The sequence below is a fragment of the Podarcis filfolensis genome, assembly GCF_964270895.1.
Source record: "Podarcis filfolensis genome assembly, chromosome: 2".
Taxonomy (NCBI): domain Eukaryota; kingdom Metazoa; phylum Chordata; class Lepidosauria; order Squamata; family Lacertidae; genus Podarcis; species Podarcis filfolensis.
Window position 1 is genome coordinate 27,678,483 of NC_139605.1, and position 24,960 is coordinate 27,703,442.

At 44.7% G+C, this 24,960-nt stretch overlaps 1 protein-coding gene across 1 annotated transcript in view; it reads right to left on the reverse strand.

Moving 5' to 3' along the window:
• TAFA4 (TAFA chemokine like family member 4) overlaps positions 1–24,960 on the reverse strand; it is a 132,679-nt gene that overhangs the window by 78,872 nt on the left and 28,847 nt on the right. Inside the window, exons 2-3 of the mRNA XM_083602571.1 lie at positions 3,347–3,482; positions 737–852 (exon numbers count right to left, since the gene is read on the reverse strand). Of these exons, the coding sequence (XP_083458697.1) occupies positions 737–852; positions 3,347–3,426 (196 nt within the window). The 5' untranslated portion in view covers positions 3,427–3,482. The remainder of the gene's footprint in view (positions 1–736; positions 853–3,346; positions 3,483–24,960) is intronic.

Genomic DNA, 24,960 nt, shown 5'->3' on the forward strand with positions numbered 1-24,960 from the left:
GAAGAGACTACTGTGGGGAGACACAGTCTTCAGTTCAACAGATTTGGGCATGCATATGATTCTGGCTGAAATCCCTAGGTTGGTGAGCAAGTGGTCTCAGGAGGTTCCTACCCACTAAACCCTCTCTCGGAAGATTCCTTAACCCAGGTATTGCATCTCCCCCCCCCCCCTCCCATAACTGATCTCTTCATCTGGGAAAACCCGGTCTGTTTTTCACATCCTACAGAGCCTGTCAACTGTGCAGGGCCATCACAGCTGCTCTAAAAACGGAATTTATTTTGTTAGAGTAATCAGCTTATCACATGAAGGAGAGGAAACTAACGTGTGAAACATCACTAGTAAGCTATCATTATTATTTTTTCTCCCCTCTCCCCTACCTACCTTCATTTTCTGTAACAAAAGGGTTTATTTTCTGCTATACGAAATTGAGATCTATTTTGCTTTTGGTTACAAAGGAGAAACAAAGAAAAACACCCCAAACCGGGAAGATGTTTTGAAATCACTTGGGAAACTGCCCGACATAAACGTTACCATGAACTCTTTTGAAATCTGAGCAATAACTCATCCCTTTCTTTCTTTCTTTTTCCGTACACATGTGTTCATAACCTTTCCTGCTCCGATTGCAGCGCAGTGTCAACAGCTTCATCAATTATCCATGGCTAAAAAGTGGACGCTAACATTCAGAGAGTGTTATTAATTGGCCTCGGCGGCGCGTAATGAGTTTAAAAGCTCCTACCTGGGTGCCCCCGGGGATGGTGGCTAGTCGCGGACAACAATTTACAGCACACCATTAACACATATGCCAGGAACAGCCACTGAGACGGAAGCATTGATTTGGCACAAGACCTCATCCTGCAGGCAGCGGGGAAGGGGTGGGGGAAAGGAAGACAATGAGTGAGACGGACAATATATAATTTGGGAGTAATGTAAAAGAAAAAGGGGAAAGCTCCAAAAGGGGGTGCTGGTGACAGACTGGAAATTAATTGGAATGGATTATTAAAAACATAATACTTAAGGGGATGGAATCAAATTTGCACCTAAGCCAAGATCAATTCGCTACCAGCCGTGTCTCATAATAAGAAGGGATTCAGAATAGCAGCTGAGGCTTCCTCCATATACACAGCTGAAAGGGTCTCTGGGTGTGATTCTGTTCGAAGGGCTGGGCATGGCTCAGCATGAGATCTTTACAACACACGCATACAAATAAAATACATGGGATTTCTTTTAAGTAACGTTTTGGAACAGACCATTCAAATCACTGGTCTGCAACGGATCAGCCATGGTAGCTCAAACCAGCACTGCTATGACTATCTTCTGGGGAAATGAAAGATGACGAAAAGTGGTTTGTGTGTGAGAGAGAGGGGGGAGGTGGGTAACTTGTGGTGCTGCTGATGCTGTTGGATCCCAACTCCCATCCATTCCAGCCAGCATAACCAATGGTCAAGGATGATGGAAGTTGTAGTCCAAGAACACCTGGAGGGACACTGGTTCCTAACCCCTGATGTAGAGAGATACTTTTATTTTTATTTTAGTGGTTGGATTTATGGGTTGGGCATCATTTTCTACTCTATCCTATATCCATCACTTGCAGCGCTGTTTCTTTTCTGCTGCAGTTTGTATTCCATCAAGAATTATGCTATTCTTGTTGATGTCTGCTGTGGACAAGTTACATAACAGCATAATATATGTAATTTGAGACATAGATTACATAAGTCTTGACATTATTTCAACCCATTTCAAGGCAAAGGAAACACAGTGCAGATGGGGGGTGCAATCAATTACACATCACTAATAATAATAATAATAATAATAATAATAATAATAATAATAATAATTTTATTATTTATACCCTGCCCATCTGGCTGGGTTGCCCCAGCCAGTCTGGGTGGCTTCCAACACATATAAAAACATCAGTGGCAGATTGAAAGCAACAGCAGCAGCAGCAAATACTGATCATATTCACTGGGTTGATTTGCGGTCCAGACATGGGACAAACGATTAAAGATGGGGAATTTGTGCTCCCGTTTCCATTTTCATCTGAATTATCCCTAGTCCTAGGTCTAGAAAACCTGAACAACACTGGTTTTAAATTACAGAAATGATGCCACAGGGAAGAGAGAGGGAAAGAGATTTTAAAAGGACAGAATGGAAATTGTGTGGCATGAAAACATCCAAAGTACCATTGCTCTGGACCCCGGCCAAAGATTGCTGCTTTGCCATCTGGACCTTCTGGCTGAACAGGACACTGGCTTACATCCAAGCAACAATGTGGCCACAATATGAATTAGATATTCCATGGCATGAACCAGAACTATAACCTGTGATGAGTGTGGTGGTGAGATGGGAGGTCAGGCCCCTAGATGGAAGGGGTTGCTGTCTCTTAAGCAGTATCAGACAGTTGACTGGAGAACATAAATTCTGTGAATCCCAGCAAGTCCCAGCTTTGGCTTTGCTCAATCTTTCTGTATGGAGCCAGGGACATAATTTCAGACAGCGCTAACAAGAGCTCAACCCCTCTGCAATGCATTTTAAGGCCAGGACTTAGCATGCAATGCCATAATGGAGGTGCAAGCACCTCTGGACATCTGCAGAGTGCCTTGCCCTCACTGAGTAACTAGGCCATGCACAGGGCTGGCTCCAGGTTGGAAGAAGACCTGGACAAAGTGTCCTCCAGTGGTCATCCTCCTCTGTCAGGACCCTGCTGGACACACCTGGCTGGGGAGGCAACGCTAGGCAGCTGAGTCTAGCCAACCTTTCAATTTCCCCAGAGCTCCTCAGAGTGATGCTAGGTTGGGAGCACTGTCAGATAGGAAAGGAGTGCCAAGACCCAGCCACTTGGTGCAGCTCAGAGTGACAGGCCAGAAAAACAATTACTCCAGTTGCTCCAGGGATAGCCCACCCATGAGGCAAAGTGAGGTGACTGCCTCAGGCAGCAGGATCCATGGGGGGGGCAGATCCTGGTGTTGGGGTCTGCCTCAGGTGCTCTGATAACTGCCCAAGGATGCCAGGTACTGATAGAGGTGGCCCTGGTCCTGCATATCTGGGTTTGGAGAATATTTCTAGATTTACACTGGTATTTTCAAAATTTGGTACTGGGTGTAGCCCAGGAATATGAAGAGAAATCTCTCAGGAACAAGAAGCAACTCTGAAAAAAGTAGGACTGAATCTTTAGAACCAGGTAATCAGAGCAGAGTAACAGCGCTCCAAAAAAATGCATTCCAAATCATGTTTTTCCACGTTCCCAAATCAGTCACCTGTGTAACGTCAATTGAAGGTTATTAATATTACCCATCAGACATTCCAGGAACCCTCATAGTCTATTAAAAAGATGAAGCATTCCCCTTACCTTAGCCCCTTTTCCAGGTTTTGACTGTAGTTAAACAGATTTATCAGTGTACATATCCTGCAGTAAATCCAAATTCCCATTTGAAAATAGGCACAAGCATTTCAGCAATTCCCAAGCTTTCCTCCACATCCAGGGTCTAGAGAAAAAACAAAATTAGGCAGCAATTAGTGAGGGCTTAGACAGGTGCTGGCAGAAACTTTGTAAAACTATTGTTGCACAGTGCCACATCTTCAGAGCAAGAAAATTCCACAGCAACATTCTATGAAGAAAGTCTACAGGCCTTATTTTAACAGCACAGTGTCAGTGACTTGGCAATATCAATTTTTGTACCTATTCATTTTTAACTCCGGTTATACACCCAAAGAGCTTTGTGTCAGTGATACAAAGATATCCCCAAAGTTAATAAAAGGGTGCAACCATGCACTCTCCCAGCTTAAAAACAGGTAATTCTTGCCAATCTGTGCCCACCTTGATTATGTATTTTATGCAACAAATCTTTACAGCCAGCTCAGATAACCTTGGGGCCCCTTTGCTCTAAGAACAGCCTTCTGGATCAAGCCAATGGCTCATCTTCTCCCACACCCTCTTCTCACAGCAGCCAACTGGTTGGCTAGGGGAAGCCCAAAAGCAAGACCAGAGCACAATAACACTCACGCCACCTGTGATCCCAGCAACTGGTATTCAGAGACATAATGCCCACAACAGAACTACTGTAGCACTATAATGTATGTTCATGTTCTGGCTCCTTCCAAAGCCAATATAAAGCAAATATTCTGTGCATTCTTAAACTCTGCATGTGTATTGTAACACACAATAGACTGTTCCGCAGCAAAAGTATGAAACTCAATTCTTGTGTAGTAATGAATTCTTTCACCCACAAGAATTGAGTTTCAAACTTTTGGTGCAGAACAGTCTTAAAAACTAGTTACAGTAAGATAAATGTTTCAAAATAACTAAGTAATACATTTGGGACGGAGGGGCAAGGCTCTGGCAGGGTCCTAGAGCCCTCACGCCTTCTTCTAGAGGTAAACACATACAGTGGTACCTCAGGTTAAGAACTTAGATTGTTCTGGAGGTCCATTCTTAACCTGAAACTGTTCTTAACCTGAAGCACCACTTTAGCTAATGGGACCTCCTGCTCCTGCTGTTCTCATCCTGAAGCAAAGTTCTTAACCCGAGGTACTATTTCTGGGTTAGCGGAGTCTGTAAGCTGAAGCGTATGTAACCCAAGGTACCACTGTAGTAGGCTTTGGGAAGCAGGTGGAAAGGTGCCCCCTTAGTCCCTGCACCCTGAGCTGGGGAGCCAGTCACATTCCCCTAAATCTGCCTCTGCCATTATAAAGTGGAAGAGTTCTCTTCTCTTTTGCATCTCCCCCCCCCCCCGATTTTCATTACATAAAGGTACCTAACGAAGGCAAAACAAAGTGAGAGGAGAGATATCTTGGCCTTAAAAATGCCTCTTTCCTTTGCAGGGGGAAACATTCCTTTTAACAATCTGTGAGGCTGCCCTTTGCATCAGACAAAGTGACTCTGGGAAGCCCAATACAGCGATAAAGGTAAAGGGACCCCTGACCATTAGGTCCAGTCGTGACCGACTCTGGGGTTGCAGCGCTCATCTCGCTTTATTGGCCGAGGGAGCCGGCGTGCAGCTTCCGGGTCATGTGGCCAGAAGGATTAACAGCTTCTGGCGAACCAGAGCAGCGCACGGAATTGCCGCTTACCTTCCCGCCGGAGCGGTACCTATTTATCCACTTGCACTTTGACATGCTTTCGATCTGCTAGGTGGGCAGGAGCTGGGACCGAGCAACGGGAGCTCACCCCGTTGCAGGGATTCAAACCGCCAACCTTCGGATCGGCAAGTACTAGGCTCTGTGGTTTAACCCACAGCGCCACCCTTGGGTTAAGTACTTAATTCATTCCAGAGGTCCGTTCTTAACCTGAAACTGTTCTTAACCTGAAGCACCACTTTAGCTAATGGGGCCTCCCGCTGCCGCCACGCCGCCGGAGCACGATTTCTGGTCTCGTCCTGAAGCAAAGTTCTTAACCTGAGGTACTATTTCTGGGTTAGTGGAGTCTGTAACCTGAAGCGTATGTAACCCGAGGTACCACTGTATTGACTAACACACAGCGTAAACAACAAGCTCACACATGACCTTTTAATAGCAAAGAACTCTACTGGGGCATTGCAGTTTGCAAACACAGCCCTTCCCTAGAGCAGGTGTCCACAACCTGGGGCTGTTAGCGCTGGCTGGGGCTGATGGCAGCCGCCCTCCAAAGTGTCTGGAGGGCACCAAGTTGGGGAAGTCTGCCCTACAGCCTTGGCACCATACTATGGAAATATATGAACCTGGAGCTCCATTCACATGCTTCCATGAGCCCAACCCAGCGATGCACAGCAACTTGATTTAACGGCAACAGGAAAAGTCAATGTGCTGGATCCATGGCTTCAAAGCACACTAGTTCGAGGTCTTACTCCAGTAGTTAAACTTTGGGAGATCACATGATAAGAGGACGGGATTCTCTCCTTACTGGTACTTTTGAGAGACGTCTACTCTGTATGGCTGGCCACCACAGCTACAGGGCATTTAGAATACTACTTACGGTAAGCCTGATCACAGCGCAGCATGCTCAATACATAAGAGACCGTGTGACACAGTTTTCTGTATCCCTTTCCACTGACATTGCACGCTTACCAGAGCTGCGGGCATTCAGGTGACAAAGGGATTCACAAAGAACTGTGCATTTGTGCCCCAGAAAGATAATGGAGTTGCAATGTAGCTCATGAGATTTTGGTGCCAGTTCTCCAATGAAATGACTTGTGCTCATAGCTGAAGAGCTGCAGTTTAGTTTTTGATTACAATCACTTTCTAAATCACATTATTTCTCCCCGCTAAATGCCGAACGTTCCCCCCATCAATATTTACATATTACAAAATGCATTTTTATAGCCCCCCATAATATCATCTGCTAACAATTTACTCCCATCACATTTTATGGTATCCTTTATAATGAGCAATTAAAGATGATGACTATGCCAATTAAGGAATTTATGAATGTGGATTTAATTCTAAATTGTTCCCCAGCTTGTGCGCCTCTTTAAAAAGAAGTGCCCCGTCTTCTCCCCCTCTCCCTTTTAAGAACTGCTTACTTATCCTTATTTATATCAATGAAATAAGCAGGCACACTGCGTTTTTAACTATTACAGAATGAGGGCTGTTAAAACAAGAGCACAGAAGATATGGATTAATGCTTAACTTTTATGTAAATGAATTAAACATACTAAAGAGCTCAGAGGAAACAAGCAGAGGATGGGAGACAAAACACCTCAAATTGCTGCTGATCAGGTAGATTTTAAAACCATCAAGGCAAGTAAGTGATGAATTAAAAAACGGAAACTCACTTACCATTAACCTGCTGTCCAACCGAGTTTGCCCTTTTAAATGGGCTAAACAAATGTGAACTGTAATGGATATTTAGCTATAAATCCCTAAAGGCCTAATTATCCCTGTTTTGTTCTACTTTAAAAAAAACAAAAACCGGACTGGCTTTTTTTAATTGGACTTTGGACCTAAATTTACATACAATGAATAAATCCCATTGAATGCCCAAGAAAGACTACTCGTGAGTAAACAAGTAAACTCGTGAGTGCACAACCTCTGTGCATTATTCGCTTTTGCCATTGTAATCCTCGTGTACCAACATCATTCAAATATAATGTCTCTTCTGAATCAAGTATAAGCTTGTAGCAAAAGCAGGTTCAACTGCTATCTCCTCCTTGAACTGCTTGGACATCTTTGTTTGGTGGGTTTGGCCACACAATTAACACAACACAACATGGTTCAGACTGTCTGAAGCACACACCTTGCTCGCAAAAGATTTCAGGCTCTATCCTTAGCATTTCTGTTCAGATAATCTTGAGTCCTAAAAAGCCTTCTCTCTGGAGAGCCATTGCCAGTCAGAACATACAAAGGCCAACATGCTGCCTTAAGAGTGGTGGACTCATAATCTGGTGAACCGGGTTCACTTCCCCGCTCCTCCACATGCAACTGCTGCTTGGGCTAGTCACACTTCTCTGAAGTCTCTCAGCCTCACTCACCTCACAGAGTGTTTGTTGTTGGGGAGGAAGGGAAAGGAGATTGTTAGCCACTTTGAGACTACTTAAAGGTAAAGGTAAAGGGACCCCTGACCATTAGGTCCAGTCGTGGCCGACTCTGAGGTTGCGGCGCTCATCTCGCTTTATTGGCCGAGGGAGCCGATGTACAGCTTCCGGGTCATGTGGCCAGCATGACTAAGCCGCTTCTGGAGAACCAGAGCAGCGCACGGAAATGCCATTTACCTTCCCGCCGGAGCAGTAACTATTTATCTACTTGCACTTTGACGTGCTTTTGAACTGCTAGGTGGGCAGGAGCAGGGACTGAGCAACGGGAGCTCACCCCGTCGCGGGGATTCAAACCACAGACCTTCTGATCAGTAAGTCCTAGGCTCTGTGGTTTAACCCACAGCGCCACCCGTGTCCCTTGAGACTCCTTAGGATAGTGATAAAGCGGGATATCAAATCCAAACTCTTCTTCTACTCTTCTTCTTCCAGATATTGTTGGGCTACAGTTCTCATCATCAGCTGGCAGGCTGATCACAGAATCATGGAATTGTAGACCCTGGGGTTCATCCAGTCAAACCGCCTGCAATGCAGGAATACGCAGCTATCCCATAAAGAGATCAAACCTATGACCTTGGGGCTAGGAGAACCATGCTCTAACCAACTGAGCTAGATGGTTAGATGGTCTACTAGATGGATGCTGGAGTCCAGTAACAGGGCGCCATGTTGGCTGGAGTAGACACTGCTAGTTGGGGAGGAGAAGTGATCTGCCCAGTGTAAAACAGTGTCACATGTTCCTTCCAGATTTCAGAACTTGTTGTCTCAATGCGTGGCTACTCCCATTGAGTAGAAACAAGGAATTAAGGAGCTTAAGAACTGCTTACATCTAACCCAGTTGGGGCAACACAAGACATCTTGTGTTGTCTTGTTTGTCGGCAAAAGGCAAGGTGCCCCTCACACAAACAACGCACATATGGAAGCCTGCAGAACTGGCAGCTGAATCAATGTTTCAACACTGGGGATAGGACACTGGATTTGAGACTGGAAGACTAGCCATGCAGGCGACACATAGCAGTGTCTTCTAACACCTCACCACCATTCCCCAGCCTCTCAACCTCTGCCGCCTGAGGCAGCCACCTCATTCTGCCCAGTGGTAGGGCCGGCCCTCTACCATGAATAATGGCCAGCTGGCTTACTTGGAGAAGCTCACTTGTAGAACCTGGTGGTAATTCCTGGTCGCTGGTCCACAGCACATAGTGGACAAAGTCATATTTATTTTGAATTTGGTGGCTACTTTTCTTTTCCGCTGTCACAGAGTTGGCAGAGATCTCAAAGGGCATCTAGCCTGAGCCTCTGTCAAAGTAGGAAATCACCTGCTTTGTCTCCCTTGTTAAAACCTTTAACAAAGAAGAGTCCACCAGCTTCATGGCTTATCTCTTTGGCTTATCTCTGTCCTCTATAAATTCCATTGTGTACCAGCCACCTTGGTACCCTTGCTGAGTATTGCACAAAAAGCATGCAACTTTCTACCACAGCAATTCCTACTGGGTCCTATTTTGAGAGCCAGTGTGGTGTTTTGTTTAAGAGCGGTAGTCTCGTAATCAGGGGAACTGGGTTCGCTTCCCCGCTCCTCCACATGCAGCTGCTGGGTGACCTTGGGCTAGTCACACTTCTCTGAAGTCTCTCAGCCCCACTCACCTCACAGAGTGTTTGTTGTGGGGGAGGAAGGGAAAGGAGAATGTTAGCCGCTTTGAGACTCCTGAAGGGGAGTGATAAAGCGGGATATCAAATCCAAACTCTTCTTCTTCTTTCCATGAGTACAAAAGTTGTTGTACTTGAAAACCTCAAGTTCTTTGGTCATACATTACGTTGTTCTGCCTAGCACTCAGCCATGCAGTATGCTACATTCACCTGAGATGGAGAGGACTAGGTCTGGGATGGAACAGATTTATGAACACAAGCAAAACTGAAATTGAGCAGAAACGGATGAACCTGCCTGCCCCTGAACTGAGCTGTGCCCCTCCTCCACCTCCAAGATGGTTCAGAGATCACCAGTGGTGGTCCGATTCCTGAGCTAGTGAAAGGAAAGCCCATTCTGTATTTTAGCAGGAACAAAAATCTCATGCACTGTTCTCAAGGTACCTGAAGACACTTGAGGAACACAGCTTGCACCTATCTGCCCACTGTGCTGCTGTATGTTGTCTGCCTTGGTAGCACATAGCAGGCATTACTCCATACAGAATCCACACACAAAAGTTTGGTTTCTTTTATTGCATCGAAAGCAAGCTACCCAGGGGCAGCATATAACAATAAACTCTATGATCACTGGTGTTTCAAACAACCCTGGGGTTAAGGATTAGGTTTTTTTATTTTAAAAAAATCAACAGCAGGTTAAATAACTGCATTTCTATAAAATATATATTTTTAAGAGTAAACACCGCAAGCGTGTGATGTGGCTGTCTGGGTTTAGCGTAGCAAGGGTGCCCTCTTGTGGCTTACATAAGAGATTTCTCAGTCAAGTTACAGCATCACTGGCTGTATCTGTTTGACTTGGGCAGTTCATTATAATTTCAGCTGTGTTTTTAAAGTAATCAGAGAAAAGGCCTAAATGATATTAATCCCTGTCTTAGAGTCAAATTAACTCATCCCTGACTTATGGGAGGGAAGGCAGCTAAGCAGATTGTGCATACATAATTTATAGTGATAAAAGATATTAAATATTTCCAATTTGGGTCATAATCTCATTAGATCTCATCCAGAAGAATGCACAGCAACACTATTCCTTTTCTTAATTTTTCAGTAATAATAATAATAATAATAATAATAATAATAATTCCTCCTTTCTTGCTCTTCCCTCTGAGACAAATCCTTTCAAAGTCACTTGCCTTTGCCAGAAAGCCACTAATTTGAGAATTCTCTTTTGTGTACAGATGAATCACCCATGCAAATTAAGCTGTGTCATTAATCATATTAATGTGCCAATGTCACGGATGCCTCCAATTCATCCTCTTTTCTGCGACACCAAAGCCTGTGGCATCACAGCATTCCGGCCACACATCTGCCTACACACACACACACACACACAGCCGTTCTCTGTTCTGACCAAGCCCCAGAGCTCATTGTATTCAATGTGCCGCGCCAAAATAAATAAAATTATTGGGAACAGATTCCCTCTCTTCCTCAGAGTCACTGGCCTCTGTTATCCTCAGCGGAAGCACACTCAAATTCAGAGAGTGTTAAACAGCCATTTGGGCTCAAGTCCACAGGGCATATTTCCTTCCAGCACGTCACCTTTTGGCCTCCATCAGAAAAAACAGGGACAGGCGATGCCAGAAAGGAATCTGCGATCCCAAAGCAGCAACTAGATGGCTCCTGTGCAATGGCTGCTAACTTGCGCAACTTGTAAATAAGGTCTATGGCATCCTGGCCCCAAGGTTGTCCCCACACTGGTTGCATCTATTTAGGATTCTGGATACACAGAAAACAAATGGAAGATGTGTGTTTGTCTCTCCCTACTGCCTCCTCTCTTGTCAAAAGGTTGCAAACATTAGGGGAGCAGTCAGTTGGCATGCTCACCTGCCCACATGGGAGCCATTTTACTTATGCCGCAGTCGCAAGTGGATGCAGAACATGTGTGCAGCATAAGACGGGACTAACTGCATGGGATTTTGGCACCCACCAAAGTGCTGGTTGAGTGGGGAAGAGTCATGGCATCAGCCTTGCTCACAACTCCTTTCAGATGTGCCCCTCCCTCCGCTCATTGGACTGGGAAGTGGAGACACATCTACTGGTCCCATACACAATAGCAACATACCAGCTGGCTCTGCCCCCTGCTGAAGTCGGCCATTCAGTGGAAGGTCTGCTGACAATATCTGAACAGTCCTATCTGAGTTTCAATGACAGAAAAAAAGGCAGCATCTCTGAGGTAGATGTCCGGAACCCATGTAATAAGCAACTGCACACACTGATGCTCTGATGGAGTTGGTTGGGATAAGTCGATGAGGCATCCTAAGTGCAACACTTGTGGAAAGCACATCAAATAAACAAAGTGAATGGAAGAGAAAAAGCGAAAGATGCTGGCATAAGCGCAATAACGCACGAGTGTCAGCTGGGAAGTAGCCCAGGAAAATGAGCAGATTTATTTCCCCACTATAAACATCCTTGAGGTTGCTTCAAAACAGTACTAGACTGATGCCGCAAGAGGGCCTGTAGATAAAACAGGGATCCCAGGACAGATGCAAAAACCAGTTGAAGGTCAAGAAGAGACAAGATGATGCCACACGATGCATTTTGGTTCAGGAAACTTGATCAATATGGATTTCGTAATAATTGCCTGTTTGCCAAGCAACACCTTAAATCCGCACCAGTTAAAAACTGTAAATTTCCTGAGGAAAACATTATGCTCGTTACACATTCCGTAGGCACTCAGCAAAGGGGGGACGCAAAATATATCCAGTGCAAAGAAAGGAAACTACTGATGGGGACTAATAGCAGCTTCAGGGAGGCAAACCTTGTTGAGACTGTGGTTGGAGAGGGAAGAGCTAAGCTTCCCACCCTGCAGACTGCAGATCCCACCCCAAGGGGGGGAAACACATTTGTCAGGGGCTCGGGAGCAGGAGCACAGGGGAGAGAGGAAATGGAGAGCGAAGGGGAAGAATCCGAGGGCAGCGTAGGGGAGTATGACAGTGACCTGAGAGATTCCACGAGCTTCTCCAGCGAATCAGAAGATTCCCAGAAGGGGGCGCCGATGGTCAGGGCAAGGGGGGTCCCAGGGGGGACGCGCCAGAAACAAGGAGCCAGCGGGGAACCCCGAAGCAGCAGCGGGGGATCAGGACCAGTTTCCCCACCAGAGCGTAGTGGGGGGGAAGAGTCACATGTGTCAGGACCAGCGTCTCCTCCAGCGGGGAGAGAAGATGAGTCAGGGCTGACCACGCCTCCATCGGAGAGTGGGGGAACGGAGGGGAGGTCAGTTGCAGCTAGCCTCCCCGAAGGGGGAAGCAGTGACAGCAGCAGTGAAATGGTCAGGAGGAAAGTTGCCGGCTGGGCGCGCGCGCCAAGTTCAAACGTACAGGCGCGAGGGACAGCAGGAGACCCGGATTGGGAACCAGCTCCTAAAGCCCGCCGGAGGGAGGGGGAAGACTCAGGGGAGTCAGCGTCAGAAGAGTCTAGAAAGGGCGAGACCCCGACGGACAGGCGGAACCAGAGGAGGAAAGAGCAGAGGAAGAGGTGGAGCAAGGCTAGAGTCTTAAACTGGTGTCTGGGGGGAGGAGATTCAGACGGAGCTTCAGCGGTCTAGAGTTTGAGACGTAGAGCTGCACGCTGCGGCTGTGGAAGTGAAACTGAACTTCAATAAAGACTTTCGTACTTAACAATGAAGCGGCGTTGGTCCTTTGTGAGCTGGGATCTTGGGCAGCTCTGACAACATTTTTTAAATTTATTTTTTTTTAATACCAAAATTTCATTTAAAAAACCCAATCAGTATATTTAAATATTTGTGCACATGTGCACACACATAAACACCACATCTTATCTGGAGATAAGCTCGTTGAGATGTCTCAGAGAGAAAGTAGCCCTCGGCCCAGTATACCTGAAGGAGTGTCTCCACCCCCATTGTTCAGCCCAGACACTGAGGTCCAACTCCAAGGGCCTTCTGGCGGTTCCCTCACTGTGAGAAATGAGGTTACAGAGAACCAGGCAGAGGCCCTTCTCAGTAGTGGCACCCGCGCTGTGAAACGCCCTCCCATCAGATGTCAAGGAAATAAGCAACTATCCTACTTTTAAAAGACATCTTAAGGCAGCCCTGTTTAGAGAAGTTTTTAATGTTTAATGCTGTCTTGTGTTTTTAATACAGTGGTACCTCGGGTTACAGACACTTCAGGTTACAGATGCTTCAGGTTACAGACTCTGCTAACCCAGAAATAGTACCTTGGGTTAAGAACTTTACCTCAGGATGAGAATAGAAATTGCGTGCCAGCGGTGCGGCGGCAGCAGGATGTCCCATTAGCTAAAGTGGTGCTTCAGGTTAAGAACAGGTTCAGGTTAAGAATGGACCTCCAGAACAAATTAAGTTCTTAACCCGAGGTACCACTGTATTTGATTGGGAGCTGCCCAGAGTGGCTGGGGAAACCCAGCCAGATGGGCGGGTATAAATAATAATAAATTAGTCGTTGTAGTAGTATATGGCAAGCTCCCTAAAAGAGGCACACTCTTCATCATGGAATCTCACCCAGTGGGAACGCTACTTATGTTCCAGTCAGTGCTGGACCACTTAAGATTCCCTTTACATGTACCTTTATCAACACAGCTATTATCGCCTCTGCAAAAAATCCTGAGCAAGTCTGAGTATGTGAAAAGGCTCCTTTGAAAATGAGTGCATTGCTTCTGAGGAACCGCAAAATGTAGAACTGTAGAGCTGGAATGGACCACAAGGGTCATCTACATAGCTGTCAACTTTTCCCTTTTCTTGCAAGGAATCCTATTCGGAATAAGGGAATTTCCCTTTTAAAAAAGGGAAGCGTTGCGAGCTATGGTCATCTATAATAATAATAATTTATTATTTGTACCCAGCCCATCTGGCTGGGTTTCCCCAGTCACTCTGGGCGGCTTCCACAGAGATAAAAAATACACTAAAATGTCACACATTAAAAACTTCCCTGAACAGGGCTGCCTTAAGATGTCTTCTGAATGTCAGATAGTTGTTTATTTCTTTGACATCTGGCGGAGGGCGTTCCACAGGGCGGGCGCCACTACTGAGAAGGCCCTCTGCCTGGTTCCCTGTAACTTGGCTTCTCGAAGCAAGGGAACCGCCAGAAGGCCCTTGGTGCTGGATCTCAGTGTCCGGGCAGAATGATGGGGATGGAGACGCTCATTCAGATATACTGGACCGAGGCAGTTTAGGGCGTTAAAGGTCAACACCAACACTTTGAATTGTGCTCAGAAACGTACTAGTCCAACCCCCTGCAAGGCAGGGGTCTTTTGCCCAACGTGGGGCTCGAACCCACATCCGTGAGATCAGGAGTCTCATGTTCTACCGACTGAACTACACCTGAGTAGCAGAGCATCTGCTTTGCATACAGAGGCCACAAGTTCAATCCCTAAGCATCTCCAGGCAGGACTGGGGGGGGGGGGAGAACAACCCTAATTAGAAGCACTGGAGAGCAGCTGCAAGCCAATGTAGACAAGTCAGAGGATGAGCAGCAGCTGAAAACACTCCAGTTAGGATACATATTAAAGACGGGAGGAAGAAGGTAGCAATTTGTGTTTCACAATTACTGCAGGCCTCATGTTTAGGTCCCTTCGCCCCCCACCCTATCTATCCCTTGCCTTCAACAACAGCTCTGCTACCCAAGTCCACAGCCCCTTCAGATCCCTATAGAAGCCCAGCCAGCGGTTTAGGGAAGTGGTGCTCATAGAAGCAAAATTCGTTTTAGCTTCTCTATATAAATTGGCACTGCAGCCCACGGAGAATGATGTAAATTAGGTAATAAAGGAATCTACGTGGCCCAGTTCTGAAGGCCAAAAGGCATTGGGTGAATCTCAAAAGTCAATTCTGCCAAACTGGACAATGTGTTTGAGGCCAGATTAGCAATGGACCAGACAAGGCAACTGCCCAGGGCTTTGTATGTTTTATGGAAATGCCCGCATGTTGAAATGTTAGAACTCATAAGGGCTCTGCACAATGCCTTCCCTGCTGGCAAATATTTAACCAGATATTCCTAAAGCTCAAACACCTCTCTCTAGTTCTGTCCTTCAAAACTCAGCGCTATTTTTCTTCTATTCAGCTTAACTTCAAGCTGCATCCTAGAGTGCCATTCAACATTTTGTATAGATAGGAGAGCATTTAAAAACACTGCACCGGAACTATGCAGTCTGGGTGGACTGTACAGGGGTATCTTGGGTTAAGTACTTAATTCGTTCTGGAGGTCCGTTCTTAACCTGAAACTGTCTGAACCTGAAGCACCACTTTAGCTAATGGGGCCTCCTGCTGCTGTCGCACCGCCGGAGCCCGATTTCTGTTCTTATCCTGAAGCAAAGTTCTTAACCTGAAGCACTATTTCTGGGTTAGCGGAGTCTGTAACCTGAAGCATATGTAGCCTGAAGCGTATGTAACCCAAGGTACCACTGTTTGTGCAATCTATCTGGGCTGGGGATTGTCATCATATTTGAGTTTTCCTGGATGGATTGTTAAAGCGTGGAGGAATGATGAAGGGGTGTGTACATGCAAGTATGTAAGAGAGACACATCAGTTTTAATCAGGCCCTATATGTTTAGTCTTAAACTACTGACAGGAGAGAGATGCACAGATGCACAGATTGGAAAACATCACAGTGCAGTAAAGGAAGGCTCCCCAAACTTTTTGAGTCCAGGGACACACATGGAAATATATGAAGGCACCACAAAATATCCATACGGCAGAAGAAAAATTTCCAATGTTCAGAACCCTCACTCCCAAGCAACAGACAAGACATACACCAAAACAAATGGAATAAGGAGAAAAAAGCAGGCCATCTCAAAAAGCCCCGAACATTGCTTAAAAAGGTGGGGGAGGGAATACGCAGGAAGTCTTGGCAGGCACAAGGAGGGTGTATGTGGATGCCATAATGCCCAGAAGATGAGAAGGAAACAAATACCTTGACCCTCTCTCATGATCAGGACTTTTTTTCAGCCAGAACTCACCGGAACTCAGTTACGGGACTTCTCAAGTGGGTGCCATTGCCATTATAAGAGAACAAGGGAGGTGTTCATGGTGAGTTCTGGCTCCTCTTTTTCCTGAAAAATAGCACTGCTCTTGATCCAGATGGAACAGAGTGTTAAAGCTGGGTGTCATCCATATATCATTGACATCTCACTCCAAATCTCCTGGCGACAGCTCCACCACTCATATCTCAGTTCATACAAATAGCAGGTATGCTCTGAGGTTTCCAGATGGCAGCCCAGAAATCCTCTTTAGTGGGGCAGTGAGAGAAAGACCGTCTGCTTCCCCCCGTTTTCCTGCTTCCTCTTCTGCTCCCTTTGCCAACACCCCCTTCCTTTTTGCCATCAGCAACAACTTTCGTGCCACTTTCAATAGAGGCATCAAGGTGATGTACTTAAAGTAGTAATATGCCATTTTAAAACACGGAACTCCAGTAAGTAGTTTTATGTAACAATAGGAAGTGGGGATCAAAGAGAATAAGGATGGCAAGCAAAAATAAGTGCATCCTCTCCTCCTGTGAAAACCAGTGCATCTTCTCCCAGTAAAAGGCAAGATCACAGAATTGCAATCAGGCCCTACAGATAGTTAATGGGACTCAAAGCTGCAAACCTCCATTTGTGCTTTGGGGGGGGGGCTCAAGTGTTAATCCATAGAAGCACATCTATAATTCATCATCCTACAGACAAATGGGAAGTGGTCAACTTGAGAAGTCAACACTAGTAGCCCCTGTTCATTGTTAAGGCTACCCGTACCAGAAATCAGCGCCTCACTTGCATATCGTAAGAGAAGAGGTTTTGGTTCATTTAGGTGTACAGTGGTACCTCGGGTTACATACGCTTCAGGTTACAGACTCCACTAACCCAGAAATAGTACCTCAGGTTAAGAACTTTGCTTCAGGATGAGAACAGAAATCGTGCTCTGGCGGCATGGCAGCAACAGGAGGCCCCATTAGCTAAAGTGGTGCTTCAGGTTAAGAACAGTTTCAAGTTAAGTACAGACCTCCGGAACGAATTAAGTTCTTAACCCGAGGTACCACTGTATATCTATCACAGACTTCAAGAGGCAAGAGGACATGTGTGGGAAGTACAGTGGTCTCATTATGGAGTCAAATTGGAGGGATTCCCTGAGAAATTCTTTGCTCTCAAGTCGTAATACAAACCCAGTGAAGGGCTTGTGTGCAGAGAAATTGTCAATCAGAATGGAAACCTTTTCTTCTTCTTTTTAAATACAATTTATTAATTTTATAATAACAAAAAACACACATCACAAACAAAAATCTCAACTCAATTGACTATCCTCCACGCCCCCCCCCCTTGGTTCCATTGTTTTATTCTTATTCATGCACGTCCATAAAACCTTGTATTCTTAACAATCCCATTTTAAAACCTTATTCATCTTAATACAAGCGACTTTTAAAAGTTCTACTAATATAGAAGTCTGTACACAACACTTTAAAAATATGCATTAAACATTTCCAGAATGGAAACTTTTTCAACCAAAGTGTTCATGTGCCTATTTAATGAATGAAAAACAGGGAACCCTTGTACTAATTATTTTGACCATAGCTACATTTTAAAGGTAATGCTTGTATTTTTACAGTAGATAGCTACAGTGGTTCCCCCCCACCCCAATAAAAATAGGTGCTGGTACACAGCATGCAGTGCCGGATTTCCGTATAAACTAAACAAGCTATAGCTTAGGGCCCCACTCTCTTGGGGGCCCCAAAAAAATTTAAAGGAAAAAGAACTGGATGTACATTTCCAAAATATAAGATAAACTTCTTAATTGTATTTCAGTTCAACAATTACTTTGATAAAATACGTATTTTGTTTTGTGCAAATGGCTTCAGATACCTAGTAGGTCCATAAATCACCATGTAGCATATATTCAACACACAGAAAACAGCGACCATTTGTTGTTGACAAAGGACAGCTGGACATATAAAGGGCCCCATTACCTTCAGTAGCTTAGGGCCTCGTCAAACCTAAATCTGGCCCTGGCAGCATGCCACCACCATTCCCCGCCGGCCACTTTCCTGCTCACCCGCTCGATTCCTCCCCGCCTCGCACCTTTGCTGCTTCCATGCCACCACATTCCACGGCTGCAGACACAGCTTCCCAGAGGCGCTTTGGCTTGGCCCTTTTATAATCACCAGGAAGGTGCCTGATGATCGTAAAAAGGTTGCACCCAAGCGCCACTGGGAGGCCATGCCTGCAGCCAGGGGAAGTGATGGCAACCAGCAGAGGAAGCGGCAAAGGTGCTGCGAGTGGGCGGGTGAGTGGAGGTGGCGAGATGGTGGTGGGGGGGGGAGAAAAGAGGTGGCAGTACAGGATACTGGCGTATACCACTTCAAAAAGAGCACCGGCTATCTCTATTTCAATTAATTAATTGACAACAGAATGTACAACTACTTGGTCTACTGTTGCTATTCAAAAGAAAAGCACAATTCAGCCCCCTGGATATTATATTATTTTATTACTTAATCAAAAGCACTTAAAGGTAAAGGTACCCCTGCCCGTACGGGCCAGTCGTGTCCGACTCTAGGGTTGTGTGCCCATCTCACTTAAGAGGCCGGGGCCAGCGCTGTCCGGAGACACTTCCGGGTCACGTGGTCAGTGTGACGAAGCTGCTCTGGCGAGCCAGCACCAGCGCAGCACACGGAAATGCCATTTACCTTCCCGCTATAAAGCGGTACCTATTTATCTATTTGCACTTAGGGGTGCTTTCAAACTGCTAGGTGGGCAGGAGCTGGGACCGAAAGACGGGAGCTCACCCCACCGCGGGGATTCGAACCACCGACCATGCGATCGGCAAGCCCTAGGCGCTGAGGTTTTACCCACAGCGCCACCCACGTCCCTGCCAAAAGCACTTATATACCTCTTAATGTTTCCAAAATCTCTAAACAATGTACAGTCCAAAAAGCAATATAGTGTGATTAAAAGCTGCACCTAAAGCTAGTAAAGCAGCACTCTAAAAACACATAAAAGTTAATAAAACAGAAATTCAGAGAATTCACAGAGGGTCCAGTCTTACGGGTCATGGAAAGCCTGGGTGAAGGGTCTGTGTCATATTGTTCCTATGGTAGCCTAACATTGTTATCCATAAATAATGCCCAGATGCAAAAGTTCAGAGTATAATTTCATTGCTTTCTAAGTTTTTCACCTTGGTGTTTTTATATTAACACCAGCCTCTTTTTAAGCCATTGCCATCTCAAACTAATATTTTAAATATTTGAGAACTTGGGTGGCAATTTGGGGAGAGTCTCTTCTAATTCCTGGATTCAACAAGGATCCAATTGCTGGACTAGCCAGACAAGTGTAAATACAGTGGTACCTCGGGTTAAGAACTTAATTTGTTCCGGAGGTCCGTTCTTAACCTGAAACTGTTCTTAACCTGAGGTACCACTTTAGCTAATGGGGCCTCCCGCTGCCGCCGTGCTGCCAGAGCACGATTTCTCTTCTCATCCTGAAACAAAGTTCTTAACCTGAGGTACTATTTCTGGGTTAGCGGAGTCTGTAACCTGAAGCATCTGTAACCTGAAGCGTCTGTAACCCGAGGTACCACTGTAAACCATATATCATAAAGACACGACAGTCTCCGCTTTCCCTCATTCTGAGGAAACCAAATCCTGGAACCCCTAGAATCTCACAATGTTCAGAGATCGGGGTGGCATGCAGCAGTATTTTCACATATGAATTCAGGGAAGCATTCCTAAGGCATCCCTAGAGACTTGTCAACTTTTGTTTTGAGGATTTTTTGACCAATCGCTGGGTTGTCTCCAACTAAGCTCTATCAGAGTAGACCCACTGAAATCAATGGACCCAAGTTAATCATACCCTTTGATAACTTTTATACTTCAGATGGAAATGGATGTGTAATGCTAACCTACTTCTGGGATTTTATAAAGCATCTTAACTACCACCCTTAATAAAGTACAGAGCACTTAATAAAGTACTGAGCACTGGCTCCACTGAGGCCGCCATGCTGGCTTTCCCTGGAGAAACCAACATATCAGAAAGTACCTTTAAGGATTGACCTCACATTACATTTCAGCAGATAAAGCTAGACGCTAAAGAGCGTGTCCTTTCTTGGTTGTTTTGTGTTTTTTAAATAAGCATAACAAATATGTGTTATAGTGGGACTTTCTCATCCTTTCGAGAAATATGGGCACCTGCCTGTTTCTGGAATGGGCTTAAAATATATGCTACAATATGTTGTTATTTTTTTCCACAGGGCAATAAGGACTCTTCAGTGGCAGAGGAAAACATTGATTAAGTGGCAATGATGAGCGTTATCAACGGGGGGAAAGGAGGAAATCATAGGATCAAATGATGGAAGACGGCTGCTCTCTTATCCTCTTCTTTCAACCCAAATCCTTTCAAATTATTTCTTTAGGGGAAGCACTGCTCTCACTGGGAACGTGTTTTCTTCCTAGCGCTGAGGAATAATTTATCATTTCAGAGGATCCTTTCATAAAATTATTCTGAAAATTAAATGCCTTTCTAAAGTCTCTGCATCTTCTGCAACTGGAGGAGGAGGAGGAGGCTTGACGGCGATTTCTACCACTTCTTCATCTTCTGCAGTTTGGTAATTATTCCTGAAAATGGTTTGTTTAATGTCACTCTTCATTTTCTATAATTCACTGACTGAAAGCAAAACACAGCTAAGAGGCTAGAAGGGCATTTGTACCAGTCTGATGATTCAAAGCCCGATCAATAAATAATTGCACTTAAAAGATTAACCCAATCTCGTCCAATCTTTTCCCTAGTTAAGTAGCTAAAAATACATTCAGAAAAGGGTTCCCGCAGATCTTTACCTCTTTCTGGTTTACCAATACCAGACAGGGCAACAATGGATAATGTTACATGGGTGCTTTCAAAAATTATGGTTCACTGGAACATTGATTTTTCCCTGGGTCTTAACTGCAGGAGGCAGACACTGAATATTGATAGCACAGATACTGCTATCCCTGGGGCATTTTTTCTAGCCGAGTACTGAGAAGAAGGCGCAGTGGGCTTCATCCAATGCCCACTGAAGACAGTGGAAACGTTTCCATGGCCTTAAAAAGACAGAGGATAGATGCAATAGTGTGTGGCCATCTCTGAGGTAGTATTTGTGACACACGGCTCAACTCAAATTAGTTTCATGGGGGTATACCAATGACAGCAGAACAGCAGAGTTGATTTTTATTTTTAAAATGGAACTTCAAGAAGGTCTGGAAAACTAGGAACTGTGTTCTTAGACATAGGAAACCACTTGGGTGCACATTCAGTTTCATTTCACACACAAAAAAACCTACAGGGAAACGTCGCTTTGCGGTTACTTCCACACATTGACAAATAGATTTGAAAATCATACCTCAGGTAGGAACCAATAAAGAGCCAAAAGATTAGAAGGTACACCAAAGGCCACTGAGGCTACAGTCCTGAGGGTAAGTGCCGTTAAATTCAATAGGATTCACTTCTGAATAGGATTGAGCCACTAGTCCACAAAGTTTACAAATCTTGACTAGTGGAATCTATTCATGAATGTGTTTCACTTAGTTCACCTGCTTTTGCTGAAGGTTGGGCAATTCATGGTACCTCCAGCATTAAGAGCAGTGTGTCGTTGAATACCACTTTCTGGGCAGACAGCGGGAAGCTCATTTCATTTCATTTCATTTCTTAGACTCATGATAGAAGCCTGCTTTTTTAAAAAAAGCTAAACTATGTTCCCCCCCCCCCCCACTCACACACATTATGCAGGACTTTTGAGAGCTATGGAATTCATGCTGTGAAAGGTAGATATTACAGATCTGGAAACGAAGGAAAAAGGAGAGAGACTGCTCATCAGCTATGCCTCTAACTTGGCTAGTGTTGTGGAGGGTGGGGTGATTAAAAAATAAATAAATAAATCCTCCTGTCAGACTGGGAATATCCCCTCACTCACCCAGTTTAGAATATTCCATCATTTTTCATCAGAGTTTCGTTTTATTTCAGCAAAGTAAGCGGCTCACAACTACGTCAAACAAAGCAATAATAATAATAATAATAATAATAATAATAATAATAATAATAATAATAATCGTTGTAACACAATAGCCAACTATCTGTGAGAAACTAAAACAACATCATGAGGCAAGAATAACCATTGGCCTCTCTAGGAAATTAACTGAATACCCAAAGGGAGGGGCCGACTCCAGAGCACAGCGCCAAAGCCCTGCCCACCAGATGCCAGACATTCTACTATTCAAACTAGGCCCCGGTGTCCTTCTTACAGCTAGAGCACCCTAAGGCTGGATCTAGACACACCAAAGAAGCGGTTCAGTTAAACACATTGTAAACTTCTTTTTAAATAATAATAATAATTTTATTAGCTTTCAATTACAATCCAATAATAGCCTCATTATAACAATACCAATTTATAATACAGTTATTAACACCCATCGTTCAAATACCGAAGTATATAATTGAAACAAAGTGCCCCCCGAATGCTAGATTTGATGGTTTAGTTATTTGCTTTATTTCTGCGTTCCAAGATCTTAATTAATTTCCATTACATTCAAGTCATAATAATAATGCCTTATACAACAACTGCAATATTAATAACTTCTATTTGTGTTGACACATTAAATGATTTATAAAACTACAAGTGAGGAACTCAAACTATAGCGTTGTAAACTTCATACAGGGAAATCCCGTTGGCGAAAAACGGGACTCCACAGCGCCATCTAGTCTCACAGTGCTATAACGCATATAAAGCGCTTTATCTTTGCGAATGTAGCCGAGTCCTAAACTGTGTGTTTCTTCTTTGCGGTTTCCTGCACAATGATCAAACCCATATTCCTTTCAAGACTGCAGGTCTACGCAAGTTAAGGTACAACACGTTTTGCAAATGAGTTGCAAAGGCATTATTCACTATGCAACCTGTGGTAGCTTTTCTATACAGCCTGAGTTTTAAAAGCATGTCTCACTGGGTCAGATTACAGCTCCTATGGGCAACCTGTGTTCAAGTGCATCTCCCATCATCCCTAACCACTGGCCATGCTGGTTGGGGCTGATGGGACATGGAGGCCAACAACATCTAAGGGCCACAAGTTTCCCCTCCTGGAGCCATTATTCTCTGCCCAAGAGCGGGAGCCCCAGACGGGATGCTGTATCTATGCCCCTATTGTGAGCTCAAAGCACCCTATAACTAAAAGTCCAGTCCCTTTCATAACAGAGACTCAGTATGGCTCTTTGGGGCTAATCTCTAATGATAAACCTATCATCCATGAACGGTGTCATTTTTATAGGTCACCTTGAGAAGCCCAGAACTGCTGTACTATATCAAACCTGATCTTGCAAAAGATTAATGTTACATGAGATAAGATGCACGTTAACCGAGATTAGCTCTTACAAAGGAAGCAGGACAAATCTGCTATCTAGCTTTAAAATACTCTGAGGCATCATAGCATTTTGGGTGCTAACATTACAGTTAGGAAGGTCGACCGAATGAATGCAAATGCAAAAAATAAAATAAAAAATACCGTACATCATGCTGCTTTTACCGGTACTTTCAGTCTGGTTTAAATACAGCTGCTGCAAAGAAGCTACTGTAGTTACAAACATCTCCCTCTTGTGGCACATACATATGCTGTAACATTTGCAGCACCTTAACACATGGATCTAGTCTGTTTGCACAGTTTCATTGCTTCTACCTGGATCATCCATCGTGGAGACTTTTCATAGCTGAGAATGCCATATGCTGTGTGTTGCCTTCACATGGCAATAATAATGCACAGACCGGGGTTTTCACAAAGACATGATACTTTTGTTGAAGATGGGAGATCTTAAATCTTCCTGGAAATAATCCACATACACAGCCTAGAGGTCAGGCCTGCACAGATGGAAAACATGGACCATCTATTCCTGCAGTGGGCAACCAGGGATCTCCAGGAAGCCCAAAAACACTACAGAGAGGCAGTAACTCCCGCCTGCTGTTTTCCCCTCAGCAACTGGAACCCAGTTGCACACTTTCTTGGAAACTAGCAGTTTCATATCGCCACCATGACCAGTAACCATATAGATAGCTAACCTCAATGAATTTCTCTGACCCAGGGGTAGCCACATTGGCTGGGGCTGACAGGAGTTGGGATCTAAAAACATCTGGCGGTCACCACATTACCTACCTCTGGCCTAATCTGTTTGCCTTTTGTTTTGTTTTCAAGCCAGTGGACGTCTACTGAATCCCATGGGATGATTATGCAACATATGAACTGGTACTTTCTTATGTCTGTCTTCAAAACTACCAACAATCCACTTGTCAGAAGACCATGATCAATAGTATCCACGTTAAAACCCATTATTTTACCATTCAGAAGAATCTGTGGCCCACCAAGGAAAATACAGGCCACCAACTATGTATTGCAGCCTCCTAGGTGTTTGACAATCTCCCTGCAGCAGGTTGTAAGTTAATCAGACCTAGAGAAAAAGAATTTTTTAAAAAATAGTCTTGCATTGACAGTTCTTGACGTTACGGTCTTACAGCACATTGACAATGAAATATAACATCATCGGAAGTCTTTCTTGTTTTAAAGACAGGGAAGAATATAAACCCAATATGCAAGTTATGTTTTCAAAAACCACCTCACTTTTTTTTAAACCCTCATGAACGCAGTATGAATAAATAAAAGTGAGATTCACAGTGACTACTTTTGCTATATAGCAGAGGCGCCATTTTCTCTAGCGCATTGAGGGGGCCCGACACAACTTTCTGAAGTTGCACACACCACATCACAAGGAGCCAGGGGGCAGAGCTGAAGCCCTCCGAACACTGAGGGGGCCTGGCCCCCTCAAAAAAAAA